The sequence below is a fragment of the Balaenoptera musculus genome, chromosome 16 (assembly GCF_009873245.2).
Source record: "Balaenoptera musculus isolate JJ_BM4_2016_0621 chromosome 16, mBalMus1.pri.v3, whole genome shotgun sequence".
In the NCBI taxonomy this organism is placed as follows: domain Eukaryota; kingdom Metazoa; phylum Chordata; class Mammalia; order Artiodactyla; family Balaenopteridae; genus Balaenoptera; species Balaenoptera musculus.
The window spans coordinates 71,632,503-71,647,473 of record NC_045800.1 but is presented as its reverse complement, the minus strand read 5'-3'; the positions used below and the strand labels follow the sequence as shown (position 1 = coordinate 71,647,473).

The window sequence follows — 14,971 nt, the reverse complement described above, 5'->3', positions numbered from 1 at the left end:
CCTAGAAGAAAAAAAACAACTGTGATTCCAATGAAAACAGTAATTACAATTACAACAAATAGGACAAATTGCTATTTGATCAGGAACATACAGTTTTAGTCACCAAAAGCAAACTGATGCTCCTAGACTTTCCTATTTACACAGATGAATTAAGCATGTTCTCAGATTTGTTTATAAACCAAATGCTTTTTATATCTTGCCATCTTTAAAAAAAAAGTTCAATCCTCCATGCCTTACTTTTGTTAACTTATTTTGGAACAATGCACTGTGGTGCTGTGAGGAACCAGTGAACAAATTCTCTTTCTGAAATTCCCTGAGAACTTGTGCTTTCAGATATCTAGTATGCATATATCATTTTACTTTTCTGAACTTCTATTTCCTCACTTATAAACTGGAGAGAAACATTTTGGGGGAATCCATAAAGAACCAGTGGGGTTTCACTTGCCCCTAAGGATTGGGTACATGGACTTTGGAGTCAAATAGATCTGGGTTCAAGTTCTGAGGGAATTCCACATTCTCTTAACTGTGTGACCTTGACCAAGTTACTTAACCTCTTTGAACTTTAGGTTCTTCACCAAAAAATGAGATCAATAAAACCTCTCCTCACAACGTAGTATGAATTGAAGGACCTAATATTTGTAATGTGCTTTCTAATTAGCCCAATGCCAAGCTCAGAGCAAGTTCCCTATGAATGAGAGCTGCTTTTTTTCCTCATCAATGTGCATCTTCCTGGTGGTGGCCAGCACTGCCACAAGTCCAATGGGTACCATTCACATTGTTTTGGGGGTCGAGGGTGCCGGCAGACAGCCCATGGAGAGCAATGTGAATCATGGCCCCTAGAGTCAGGCAACTCAGAAAGTCTAACAATTGTCTGATGTTACCCCCATCAGGAACTACATGGGGGGAGCGGTATCTCTGAGGAATTCTTTAGAATGTTAAACTGCTCTGCGTCTATAAGGCAACTATTAGTCAGTTTAAGCAATACAGTCAAGTCTGTGAAAAGTCGTTTAGTTGTTTGGCATTGTGCTAATCAAACAAATACTCTAGGGCTCCATTCATCAACTGAGAAATACAAGCATTGCCCTGATGCAACAGGAAACCATTAGGTTTGCTTCTCCAAGTGGTGTCATTGTTCAGGACAAACTTTTTAAACTGAATCAGAGCTGATCAGACTGGCAGCCCTGAAAATTTTTAAATGAATGGTTACCCTAACGGAAGACTCAACACCTAATGAATGCCTCCTGCCTACAGAGACCTGATCTGGGGTGTCATGATCAGTAAGACATGGTCCCTGCCCTCAGGAAGTTTCCACGAAGTGGTGGGAGATCACTCATCCCTGGCTGTAATTCAGGGCACAATGTAACAAGTACCATAAGAAGAACAAGCAAATACTCTGAAGCACAAGGAAAAGGTCACTGTGGTGAATGAGCTGTACTGGGAGCCCAGATGGAATATCAGCTGACGGGGGTGAGGGGGAAATGCCCTCCCAGCAGAGGCGGTAACACAGGTGAGACCCTGGCTGGGAAAGCACCTCCATCTATGCTTTTTTTTTTTTTCTTATAATAAATATTTATTGAGCACCCACTGTATGCCAGGCACTGTGCATATTGGGCACAAGCCAAGTAGTCCAGTATGGCTGGAGCTCAAGATCTCTAAGGCAAGAACTTGAACCCAAAGCCTACCCAATGGGCACTGTCATGAAAAAGAAGGGAGCAGGTCTGGCAGACATCACGGAGGTGCCCCCAACACGTTTTGTGACGGATTTAATGTTAGGGACAAGGGAGACTTAACAACTGAAGACAACCTCGAGATTTTGAGTCTGGTAACCAAGAAGCTGGTGACGCCATTGAGAGATAAAGCAAATGGAGGAACAGCGGGTCTGGAGAAGATAATTAAGTAGAAATAAATGGACAAGCTGCAGCCTTTCCAAGATTCCAGTAAGTACTGAGTGTGTAATCCAAATATTCTTCTACATCATGACATAAAAATACTGAATCTGAGGTTCTGTATAGGCTGGCGACTGTGAGTCTTGTATAAATAGAGAAAAAACCACTTGAAATGTAGTAACATAGGATAGAACATCTGTAACTAGACTAGAGATGACCTAGTCCAACCCCCTAATTTTACAAATAAAGAAACCACATCTCAGACATACTCTCTGCTGAGTGGCAGAGCCAATCTAGGACTCTGACTACACGTTTAAGGGGAAAAAAAAAAAATCCAGATTTCTAAAACATTCAAATCTGGAATACAGATACCACCTAAATTTTTCAGAGTTGCTGTTATTTCAGTTTGTTTGTTTTTAACTAAACTAGCATGATTTACAGCTTATAGGTGAAAGATCTTTTTTGATAAAATTCTATTGCCATATATGCCATTGTCCACAAAGTCAGTTTCGTAGTTAATTTCCAAGAATTCAGATTCCATGAAAAGCCTCAGAACTTTAGGGTACCTAGAGCTGTTCCTTTCAGGGGAAGACATGCCTCTTCTTAGGTCACTGAAACAATGACACCCCTGTGTACATAACAAGGGCTGCCCTGCATGGAAGGAAGGGCTTGGGTGCTTCCTGAAGAGAGCCCTGTTTGTAGAATGCCGGGCACATAAGTGTAATCAACAGCAGTTTCCTCTGAAGCAAGAAAATCCTGCCCTGCTGACCAAAGAGTGCCTAATACAGTTACAGAATCAGTTAGTGTAGATTTTAAAAAGGAGGGGGGAGGGAGGTGGCGGGAGCTAAGCAGAGAGGGAAATATTTATAACTGTGACAACATGTTTCCTTGTAATAATTTATGAGCCCACTGGAGAAAAAGGAAACATACAAACTATGAATAAAATATCCAAAATATAAACATTATGCCTTCTGCAAATTTTCTTTAGTTAAAAATTAAGGTTGAGGTTGACTAAAGTAAATGAGTATATTTTCGTGGTCTCCTATTTCCTTGATGCTAAGGCTTACCAACTGATTTACAACTTCCTGTGTTGTTTTTTAATCTATATTTGTCAGCACATTTTTAATGTCAGATTACTTAAAATAGACATCTTGGGTCTAAGAGGTCAGGAATAATAATATTATGTTGACTTCTCTAAATATTTCATAGCACTTACAAACATTCTAGTTTAGGCCAAAAAAGCTTTATATTTCTAAATGAAATAAGTTTCAATATAGTTTTAAGATTTCTTTTTCTTTCAACTGATGTCTTCAGGGCTGAAGTGCAGTTCAATCCATATACTTTGAAGTTAAGTAAATTACATGTATAGCTTTATCCAAATAGTTTCAACCTCCTTTTACTCAGATAACTTAAATTGGGAAAATAACAGGAAGTCCATGAAAAGAGAAAGACAAGAACCAAGGACTTAGGGTTCTTCCACTGTAGTTTCTCTTCTAACCATTATGATTTATAGTCTCTTATAATTTCTGCAAATTACAGGTACTTGTTCAAAAAGAGTATTACCAAGTATAAAAGCCATGAAATAGCTTAATCTTCATATAAGCTACCATAAGATGTAATTAAAATGCCACATTTATAAAATCAAAATTTTAAATTTATATTTCGTAATTCAAAATAGGCTCTCCACAAAGATAATTGCATAACTCATTATTCTAACTGATACCTAATTTCCCAATTCTTAAAACAAGAGATAATTTAGAGTATTTCCTCAATTTTAAATACTAAAAACCTCAAATTTAAATAGAACACCCTAGATGAAACCAAACAAAAATTCACCCATTATCAGAACTGTTTGAAATACTTTATTCTGAGTTCAAGGATATGCCTTTTAGAGTATAACTTAGTAAGCTTAGTAAACAAATATACCGAGTGGCTTCTAGAAGATATTTTTGAAAAGAATTAGTTATTTTCTAACTGTTTCTAATGGAACCAACCATATTTTCAGTCTCTCACCCTGAGGAAGTTGCAAGATAAGGTCAATCCAAGAATCGAAACTAAGTACAATGTTGAACTTAGTAGTTGTAAGAGCTCTGGTATTTCAATTTTCACAAGAAAGACATGTTGAAAGTTTGCCCTAACTTTGCTTTTGACGAAATTTGTTAAAGGAAATCTTTTTTGAATTGAACTCCATCTGGGAAACCACAGGCCACACTGGATGCTGAAAAACAAAAGATAAAAAGAGTGATAAATTGTGGGGGAGGGGAGAAGCAGGTTTTCTAATTTCGGAAGTTGGGCGTAAACACTCTCCTTTTCTAAATGAGGTGGTTTGCAGGAGTCCTGACCAGGCCGCCTAACTACCTAATTATGTCATGCTAGGTCCCAAAAGAGAAGTTGTTTGGATCCAGGGAATTTGGCAAATCAAAGGGCATTGGATGTATGTTTGAGAGTTTAAAAATTGAGACTATATGGAAACAGCGTGATGACATGTCCTCATTGACAAATTCTTCTGAGTTAATTGGATTGCTTGGGCAATGTTAACAATTAAATATAGGAAGAGCATGAACCAGTATCCCCAACATGGCTACTCTAATCTGTCTTCCAGTTCTGGCATTAGAAAGATGATCCTTTCAATAATAACAGTAATTATAAATGATAATAATAATACACCTTTGGGTTTAATAATACTTTCCCTTTGAAGAACTGCCAACATTTTTACCCACAATATCTAATTTGTACCCTGAAACAATTCGATGAAGTAGCCAGGTAGCGATTATCATTACCTTCCTTTTACAGATAAATAAACTGAGGCCTAGGGATTTCTTAGCATCACACAATTAGGAATAGAGCCAAGTCTAAAGCCTATCACTCAGTGGTCTATCTTCCACATTATTGCCGTCTTTAGAAACTCTGGGTATCTGAAGTACTGTTCTAGCCCTCACAAGTGTTTGCACCAGAGCCAGATCAAAACATCTTTTCCTATTAAATTGCATTTACATTACAAGAAGGTACCCTTTTTCAAATTCATTAGAGAGGATTTTGTTGCCTGAAGTCATTAAGATAGGAGTGCTCGATTTCTTTTCAAATTATAGTGTTTCTTTTCAAATTATAGTGTTTTCTTATGCAGAAGTACACTTAGAAATACCAAAGATGTCTTCAATACTCTGGAATCAGTTTCTTTAACTATCTAACTTTTTTAGAAAGACTTTCAAGCCCATGTTAAACAAGATCAAATCAAGAGATATAAATAAAATGGGCACAAGGTGTTAACCGGAGTGCCCTAGCCAGATTGCAAATTGGTTTACTGGGGCCCGCCAACTTAAATTCCTCTTTGCAGCTTCAGCTGGACGGGGTAGTCTTTATTTCCTGTCCTCACTTGTTGTACTGTGTTACCGTTCACTGTCTAGGTGATTAGCTTGTGAATCTGAGGGTCTCGGAGCTCTATTAAGTTATAAATGTTCAAACTACCAGTATGCTGTGAATAAAAATAGAAGTTGCTATTAGATGTCTATTCATACCCTGCAGAAGCCTGGCAACATTTTGAACCTTTTCAAAACGTAAATACTGCATATTAAGCATAGGAAAGAAAATTAATGTGCTGCATTTGCGAATTTATTTCCAAGTCAAAAATGCAAAGGGGGAGGAGGACTCTTGTAGCAGAATTGATCTTCTACATTTATAGGGTATGTTAAGAAGTTTGTAATGGCCTGAACACAAAAGAAAAACACTTGAGAAATGGATTAATTTTAGTTTCTCTGATAATCTCAGCTTTTGAATTTCCTCTTTTGATTTTAAATTTATGGCTTCAGTATGACATTACCATAGTTGATTGCATTTTGCAGGTGGCATTCATGTGTTGTTACTTTATGTGTAGTATATTGTGGGCAATGGGTTACAATTTGTGTTAAAATTTTCCAAAATGACACAGTACTTCTTAATTAGACTTGCAAATGAGTAGTGCCTTTTTTTTCAAGGAGAGAAAATAGTTAAAACATCACAGGAAGTTTTGTGCTTTTTTTCCCTTAGTTAGTATTGGGAGAAGTTTGCCATAAAGTTTTCTTCCTGAAACTTTGACAGTTTGTAGTAAGTTTTGATTTACATATGAAGTCATCATCTGACAATTCCAAATAAGTGTCTTTTTGAAGCATACCAGTTTTTTATGTGTCTATAGCTCAAAAAGAGTTTAACAGATTTATCTTGTTTTTTGCCATTCAAAACAGTAGAAAGTTGTCATCTCAATGGCATTTTTAATATTTTGAATAACCTAATAACTAAATTTAGTAAGTTAATAATTGCCATCTTAATCATAGGTTTCAGTGATACAAACAGTACCCACAAATCACCTACACTTTTTTCAAAGAAAAACAATAATAACAATAAACAAAAAGCAAAAAAATAAGAAAACAACAAACAAAAATAATAAACTACAGTTAATGCTACCAATGTTAACACATAAAGTAGAAAAAGAAAACATGCAGTAACACAATTTTCAGATAAAATCTTTATACTTCTTCTCAGGCACAGTAAGATCAAGAAGCAGATTCTAATTCTTACAAGTATTTTTCAGACCTAAACTGACCCTGTCCTTAGTTCCAGGAGGTTCAAAATTCCTATCATTTATTCCCATGGTAAACGTCCATTTCATACTGAATATGTAAATTCTTAAAAGAGCTCTAGTGATTTCATTTGGCTTGTAAGTAAAGATCTTGGATGTTTTTAAAGCTACATAATGTTTGGTGATGAAATTTTGTACTTATGAGTATTAAATTATGCCAAAAAGCCATTTACTTGATATTCTTTAAATACCACGGCACAATGCAACTAAACTCAGATTATAAACCATCTTAAATAACACTAATGCAATGTGCACTTAATGAACACTATAACTAACTTAATTTTCATGTAACAGATAACATCTGGGGGAAATGTATATTGGTAAGTTATGCAAAACTAATTTCTAGCGACCACATCTATAGATGTTATTTATTGTACGTTCACTTAACAGTTCATTATTCTGTTTAGAAATCTATTCTCTTCTTTATTAGAGCTTTTAATGTACTCACCTTAGTTCAAATGGTCTGCTCATTATCAGAAAAAATATAAATGGCATTCACATGGAACAACATGATTGTTTTTATTATATCCATTTGTGTGCAAGCACTCAAAAATGGCAAGAGAAACACATTTATTGCTTTACATTCAAAGTAATATTTAGGAGGTATTTGAAAGTCAAGCAAAACCAATCATTTGGCCAAATGATGTACGTGTATAATCAGAAACTCCTGATTTTTAATCTCAGCATTAGGCCTCAGGCAAGTCACTTAAAGTCTTTCTCTTTGTTTTCTGATCTGAAGATTATGGGTGCTATTCTCTTATAGACTAAAAGAGGGGGTTGCTAAATCAGAGTCCCAAATAGGAGTGTTTTTTTAATAAACATACTTGATCCTTTTTCTGTTTTTATTTTAAAGATTTAAGAGGTAACATATTATACTTTTGAGGAAAAAATATGAGACAATTACAGTTCTACAGGAATGTATAAAATAGTTATAAAACTAGCTTTATTTAATTTGCTTCAACTATTCATAGACTTGAGGAAATTATAACGTTCTTTCAGAAAATCTAACTTAATAAAGCTGACCATGTCTTTCTGTTTTAAATAGATTTTATTACAGAACCAGTGATGTTGTAAAACATGAGGTTTTGTTAAAAAAAAAATACAAAGGCCTAATTGTATTTTTTAAAGAAAGTATTGCATCAGACGGTTTCGTTTAAACATATTTGCTGGCTCTGTGCTCTCACCACAATTATTGATTCTAATTTTCCTTCAAGTTGTTTTTTAAAAAGGCTACTTAATGGGGGAAAAAATCACTATGATGCTTCTGGGCACTATGTTTATTTCAAACTATGTATTTGACAGTGTACCTTCTTACTACTAATGAAATGACTTTATATTTACCCTTATCTGAAATTGGGACATTCCTTTCCCTTACGGTATCTTACTAACGTAGCCAAATGTAACTCCTTGTGAAAGAGAAAAATGTAGCTGTGGTTTTGTTCATTGATAGTATGCAAAACACCCTGAAGTAAAGAAATTCTCACTGCCAGTTTTTGTGCATGAACTAAATCAAATGAATAGCTGTATGAGCTACACTCATAAGAATCAAGGAAAAGAAAAGCCCAACTCTCAGTCAGAGCTTCAGGTTCTTGGGATAAATAGGAGCTTCACTCCACCAAAGAAATGATGATGTGGAGCTGAGGAGTACACACATACACACACACACACACACACACATACACACACACATATACACACACACATACACACACATACACACATATACACACACATACACACACACACATATACACACACATACACACACATATACACACACATACACACACATACACACACATATACACACACACATACACACATACACACACACACACACATACACACACACACACACACATACACAAACACACACACACACCATTGCCAAAGACTAGGAAAACAGGGTAGTTGGCAAGTAGTTCAGATGAGCCTTATAAAGAAATCCAGACCACAGCGGGTATGAGGGATAAAATGAGATACTTGAGCACAAATATCTGCTTGTCTTTAAGTATTTAAGTGTACAATTTGTTGGAAGAAAGGGCACAGGTGGGCAGATGGTAGAATTCTCTGCTACCAGGATGGAGAGGTGATCTATTGATGACTTCCACCAAGGAGAAAGAAAATTAGCAGAAAGTCTTAGCCTGTGTATGGGAAACCATAGCGGTAAGACAAATACGGCAAAAGAAACAAGATAAAATTCTCCTTCATTAAAAGAAAACACTTTTATCTTGCAGATTCGCTCATGCTTACTTTCTCAATGCCTGCAGTAAATTCAATAAACTCCATTCAATTCCTTCTCTCTTCTTTTTTCAATGTCTAACTCACCACCACTCCCCTCAAATTTCTATTTTCACCCTATATTAAAGTCTACTTTAGTAAATTTAGTCTACTTTAGTCCACCAACTAAATACCTCATTATCTTCCCTTGTCTCTAGATTCCTATGTACAGCTTATTTATTTTACCTATAATATTTCAGAGGATTTAAAATATATTTAGCTGTTTCATTTTTCTAGCTTGGTAAAATAAAGAGCAATATAAGGTGCGAGAGGGTAAAAAAGAAGTGTGGTGAAAAATTGGTACAAATAATTTTGTGGGAAGATGAAAATGCTTGTATGTCCCATTTCGGAAAAAAACCAGCATCTTATGAAAGTGAAGAGAGAAAAGGATTGTTCTCATATGTTTTTTTGATCTTCTATTTCGATTAACAACATTTAGTCAACTTAAGATAGACAATCTGGAATGATGTCATCTAACAGAATAAAGATTAAGTGCTTAATAATATCAGTAATTTCCAAATGTGGCAACATGATGACATATTACAGTTTACCGAAAACTGCATCAGCCACAAAGTCAGCACACCAGGGTTTAACTTCCATCCCTGTCACCAAGTAATTATTTGACCTTAAGACAATCATTAAATCTCTTGATTTCCAACTTGCCTTGACCGTAAAGTTACGACACTTCAGTCCTTCTATATATTAATACTAAGCAGCAACTTCCTATAAAATCAAATTAAAATTAGTAATATGAATTCAAGGCAAAATACATTGCTATGACCAAGCAATAACCTAGCCTCCAGTTCATTCCAAAACTTATCTAAATCAAAAATATTAATATGTGAAAGATGAAGTATTATAACATGTAAGTTTATTTGAAATATTGTAGAGAAGTTAGAAATGAATATGATGATTTCAGGCCCCATGGGATGGTTTCTAGATTTTTGTCTTAAAACTTGTAGGCTTAAAGACTGTCAGCATACAGTGGGTGGCTTCATCTCAGGGCCACAAAAACAAGCTCCCGAGACCTTACTAAATAAACTAGAACATGGATTTGTTGATTTCCAATGAGAAATGTAACAGGCATGAAGATCAGAGCACTCAACTGGGTGTGTCTATGGATCATCTGAGATGGGAAGGCACACATTACGATCAGAATGTTGCCTTGTAAACATGAAATCAGAGCAGGAGGAACCATTTAGATGCATCAGATGTTTAATGCCATCAGTACGCTCATCTCCGCTCTCTCCCCCAAGTCATGGTGAGATGGACACCGCATAAGGTGACTTCTTTAACTCATTTCTTCATTTCCACTGTTGACCACCCGTCACTCTTCCTCTGGTTGGCACTCTTGCCACAGAATTATTAAAATGCTCACAGTGGCGCCTTGCCTTGCCCTAGGTGTTTCTGCTCGACTTTGCAAATCTCCTCTCTGATTTACTGTATGCTGGCTATGTACATTAACCGTTAGAGCCTTTATCGTCCTCATCACCAGGTTCTCTTGGCCACTTCACCATTGTCTCCAAGAACAGCTATGCTCTACTGAGTAATAGCAATCACCATCAGGCTGTTATTGAGTGTTTTAAGTGCAAAACCCCCTGCCAGAACTGGAAAAGAGGCACAGAGGCTCTAAAACATGGTCTCTACCTCCAGAGAGCTGGTAGACAGGAGGAAGGGGACACTGACCCATGAAACAATTCAAGATCAAGGCAGTACAAAATGAAGTTCTAAACTACATGGTACAGAAAAATTAGACAGTGGGGGAAAGTAAAACGCTAATTATCAGGTACAGAGCACAAAAAGCACTAGATAACTAAGAGGTTGGTGGCATCAAGAATTCAGAGGCGATGGCACTTAGAAAATAATAGACTTGGAACTTTATAAATATTGTCTGAAATTGTGGTCACTCACCAAAGACTTTGTCATAATACAGCTCTTCTCTTCCCCACTAGCAAGTGATAGAGGTTGTGAAGCCTGCAGGTCACCCTTTCCCTGATCCTCTAGAAGAAGGAATCTCATTTGATATTTTCTCAACATTCATAGAGCCACCTCCAATACTGGATATGGAAATGAAGGTATATTTCCTTTTGTCTCTTAATTCACCCTATCTAAGCATTATATTCTGTAGAGGATAAGAGAAAAAGAACAAAATGCTCTTCTATCTTCTTTCCCTCTGATTTTTCCTAGCTAAATATAAATATTTCTTTTGGCATTGATTCACAAGTGGGCCAGCTGAGGGTGGTTCAGCAATTTTAATTACTTCTACTCCATCTTCCCCAGTCTCCACCTTCATTTTCCCCAGAGTAGGTAAAAGCACCATTACTTGATTTGTCATGATGCTCATGAACAATGAAGATGCAGGAAAACGTCAAATCAAAATCCTTCCAGACTGACATCATTTCTGATAGAAAACTATCCAAGAGAAGCCTTTACTATCAGTAAAGGCTCCAGAAATCACTTGAGTGTTGTTTACTTTTAATATTCTAGGGGTTGAATCAAGAACAAGGCCCTGAAGAGTCCCAGCCAGAAGCTGACACTTCAGAGACTGATCCATTAGTTGGTTTCACCATTGAAGATATAAAATTGGTGCTGGGTCAAGTCACAGATGACATTTCAATCAGCATTCAGGTACTCAGCCTTGATGGTGTGCTCACTTACTTTATTACTGGTTAATTAGCCAACCTCAACCTTAATGTCTATAAACGCTACCCACGCTCTGCCAGCAAGAGTGATGCTGATGATGGAGGAGTTCAATTTAACATCGCCACATAACTCTCAGTTGAGTCATCTGAGACTCAGTAAGATCACAAAATAAATTCACCAACAGCACATAGTGTGGTGCGTTATCAGTTTACAGAATCATTCAGCATAGAGACCCAAAAAATAACATGATAAAGACTTCGTGCCCAGTCACATTGTAAGCCATTGCTCATGCAAGAGTAATGGGAGAACATTTCTAAATAGTAAACACTAAAGCTCAGACCATAATTCTTAGCTAAGACCTTTCACCAAATTCCTACCGAGAAGCTTTCATATCTTTGAGCTCCTTCTCAGACGGTTTGCTCCTTTTCACATACCACTAATAGCTAATGGCTATGTATATTAATGGTGTTATCACTGACACCAATGGCTGCATGAAAATGGAGATGGCAACAGCCATCTCAGTAGCAACTGCCAATGATGAATCAGTTGGCTTAGTTTTATGCTTAATATATTTTCCCCATCCAAAAACAAACAAACAAACAAACAAAAAAACATTTCTACCTCAACACAAAGGCTTGCATCATTTCCTAGGCAAAATGATTAAATGAGTGATTTCCATATTTTGAGAGGATTTATAATTTCTTGTGGCAATAACAATGAATCAGTAGGACAATATACTGCATGTTTAAAATATGAATGCATCTCAGGGAAAGATTTAGTTGTTTTCTGGACATGAGACTATATATAAAAAGCACACTGTATTAACAACTAATTTAGAAGGAGCAAAAGATTAGCTTGGCAATAGCATACCTTGTTAGTTGTTTAATCATCAAATGTTAATGTACTATTTACATGAATATTTAATGATTCAATGCCAACAGAATCAGCCAAAGTCCTCGGCTTAATAAGGGGTGTTTAGTGTTTACCAGAAATAGTGAAAGGACATATTTTACACAAAGCTTTATTGTTAACAACCCCATGAATGTAATAACTGTTTACTGTGTAGAAGGACAGAATGCAGTTGAACTAAGCTAAGTTCAGAACATATCTCCTTTTTAGATTTGATAACATTTCATCTAAATATAGTTTATGTATAATCATGGCCCTGGGCTCCTTTGTGATCCTGCGGCTCTGAAATTATCATCGAAGGACTACTAGACAGTAATAGAATTGTTTGCAGGCCCCCAAAATTGAAAACCTCCTTACCAAGGCCATGTTCCATGTAGTGAGCAGTATGTTTTTAACTATTCATTGAAAAAAAACTTTTTAAATTAAAGCCTGCAGCATTTAAATCACTACTGTCTATAGCAGAAAGAATATGATTGCTATATGTGTGTGTTATTGTCCCACTGGGCTGCAGCCATCCTTACTGAGCTTGGAAGTCCATTAGCTGGCTCATCTAAATGTAATTAGGCATAGAAAGAACTTGGACCAGAGGTGAGGGATACAGATCTTTCAGGTGCCTTGATCATTTCCATGTTAAGTAGATTCATGGACATTAGCCTGGGCCAAATTATTGCCAATATTTCAATAAAATTGCGTGGTGATGTGGATTGATACAGTGTTTCAAGATAGCAAACCCCTTTATATATTTTCTTTCAAAAATCCTAGTAAACTCCATGTGAATTAGGCAGGCACTTACCCGATAAATAAATTGAAAATTTAGAGACACAGAAAGATTGTCATTTGTCCAGGGTTTCCAGGGTCAGAAACTGATGAAAGGCCCTGATTGGGAGCTGTGAACTGGGTTCTAGTTCTAATTCCAGTGTTATCCACAGAAACCACATAATGTCTAATATCATGACCAGACTACTTTGGTTTTTAATACTCCAGTGGTGTGGCACTTTTTCAGTGTTTACTCTTGTGTCTTGGTCAAATTCCAAGTCGGGTAATTGCTCTCTGCTTACCTAAATTTCTCCCCCTGTTTTAGATGGGTAAGTTATTTTCCACTTCTAAAACCTCCTTCCAGTGTTCTTGGCTCTTAAAACTGTCTCATAGCTGTTCAAAGGTAGCCACTTGTCAGTGGTCAGTGTATACAAACCTTTTGAAGACACTGACTTGCTGTAGGAACATTTAATGAATTATTATTTGTAAAATGTTTTAAATTTTCCAATAGTTGTTTCTCCTTCTTTATTTAAAAATCATACTCTTACTATAATTTTTGTAGGAAAAGGCAGTAGAGAATTCATGTTTTAAGTACAGTTTTTTCAGAGCTTCTCCTCCAGCATGGTTACAGGCATATTTCACTTTCTGTAATTCAGAAATTTCTGAAAATAGTGTGAATCCTTAAATTTTTTATGTTAATCTACTTACTTTCCCATTGAGTCACTTTATAATTTTGGAAATTTATTAAGAATGAAGTTATCTTGGCCCTGAGATGTTAATTAAAATTATACTGAATAGAGCAAACATTTTAAGCTTATATAGTTTAGGTATTTTAATTTTAAAGATACATTCAAAATGAACTTAGTTTGGCCCTGAGTTGTGTAATAAAAATTATACCCAATGGAGCAAATCTTAATATATTTAAAGAATTATATGTCAGAGAAATATGAATGCTAGCACTAAATTCTTACATTAAATGTTGGCTGTTGGCCCTGTCTAAGCAATAGGGCAAAATAATGTGAAAACCTTGAGGGAAGTTTGCCATCTTGGGAGCATAGGTATTTTTAGGTCAACTTGAATTTCCAGGTTAGAAAAGCTGAGTGGGAAGTCACCTCAAGGAGTGATCACTGAAAGGGTATTGAACTCAGGTCATGGATTTTCCATTCTTTCCTAACAGGAAGTGGAACCACACCCTATCCTGGGGGTTGTAGGATAGCATGTCTGGTCAGCAATATTCTGAGGATTAACACGGAGACACCATAGACCAATGACAACCTGCTCTTGACCAGACGGGGAGTCTTGTCATCTAGCGCCCTATCACCATGGTCTAGAGATCTGAGACATGTCCCTTTGTCAGCTCTAGCAGGTGTGCACCTGACCTTCAGGAGCCTTTTCCCCAGAGCAAACACTTGTGTCAGTGAATTCTGTCTCAGTGAAATACCAGAAAGACCTCCAGGTTAACGTGAAAACCTTGATGAGACAGAAGCTGGAAGATGATAATACATCTGTTCTTAGTTGAAAAGAAATGAGATTATTGGTGGATATAGAATACATTAATTGAAAGCGGGGAGAGTCAATTGTCTAGTTAGAGCAGTGCTTCCCGATCCTTTTGGAATTGTAACAAGATCATTTCTTCAAACCATTTCATTCCCTGTATGGTCTAATTTATAGCATGCCGTAAAGAAGCAGAAGTAATCTATGTTTAAAACATATCACAACATCCTATTAATGAAATAGTATAACGTCGGTGAATATATCACAAAATTAGGAGTTGGAATTATGAATTTAAAAGCTAACATACGTGAAATTTAACATAATTAATTTTAAACTGCTTAACTTTTCAGATAAGAACTAAAGGTGGTTGAGTGGCTTGCCCAAGGCCACA

General features: G+C 36.3%; 1 protein-coding gene across 3 annotated transcripts in view; it reads left to right on the top strand.

The window, feature by feature from the left end:
• CABCOCO1 (ciliary associated calcium binding coiled-coil 1) overlaps nt 1–14,971 on the top strand; it is a 133,777-nt gene that overhangs the window by 109,104 nt on the left and 9,702 nt on the right. For all 3 annotated transcript variants that reach the window (XR_005016911.1, XM_036829544.1, XM_036829543.1), the window contains exons 6-7: nt 10,731–10,853; nt 11,266–11,406. Coding sequence is in view for 2 of the 3 variants with exons in the window: in XM_036829544.1 (XP_036685439.1) it covers nt 10,731–10,853; nt 11,266–11,406 (264 nt within the window). In the remaining variant the exon portion in view is untranslated. The remainder of the gene's footprint in view (nt 1–10,730; nt 10,854–11,265; nt 11,407–14,971) is intronic.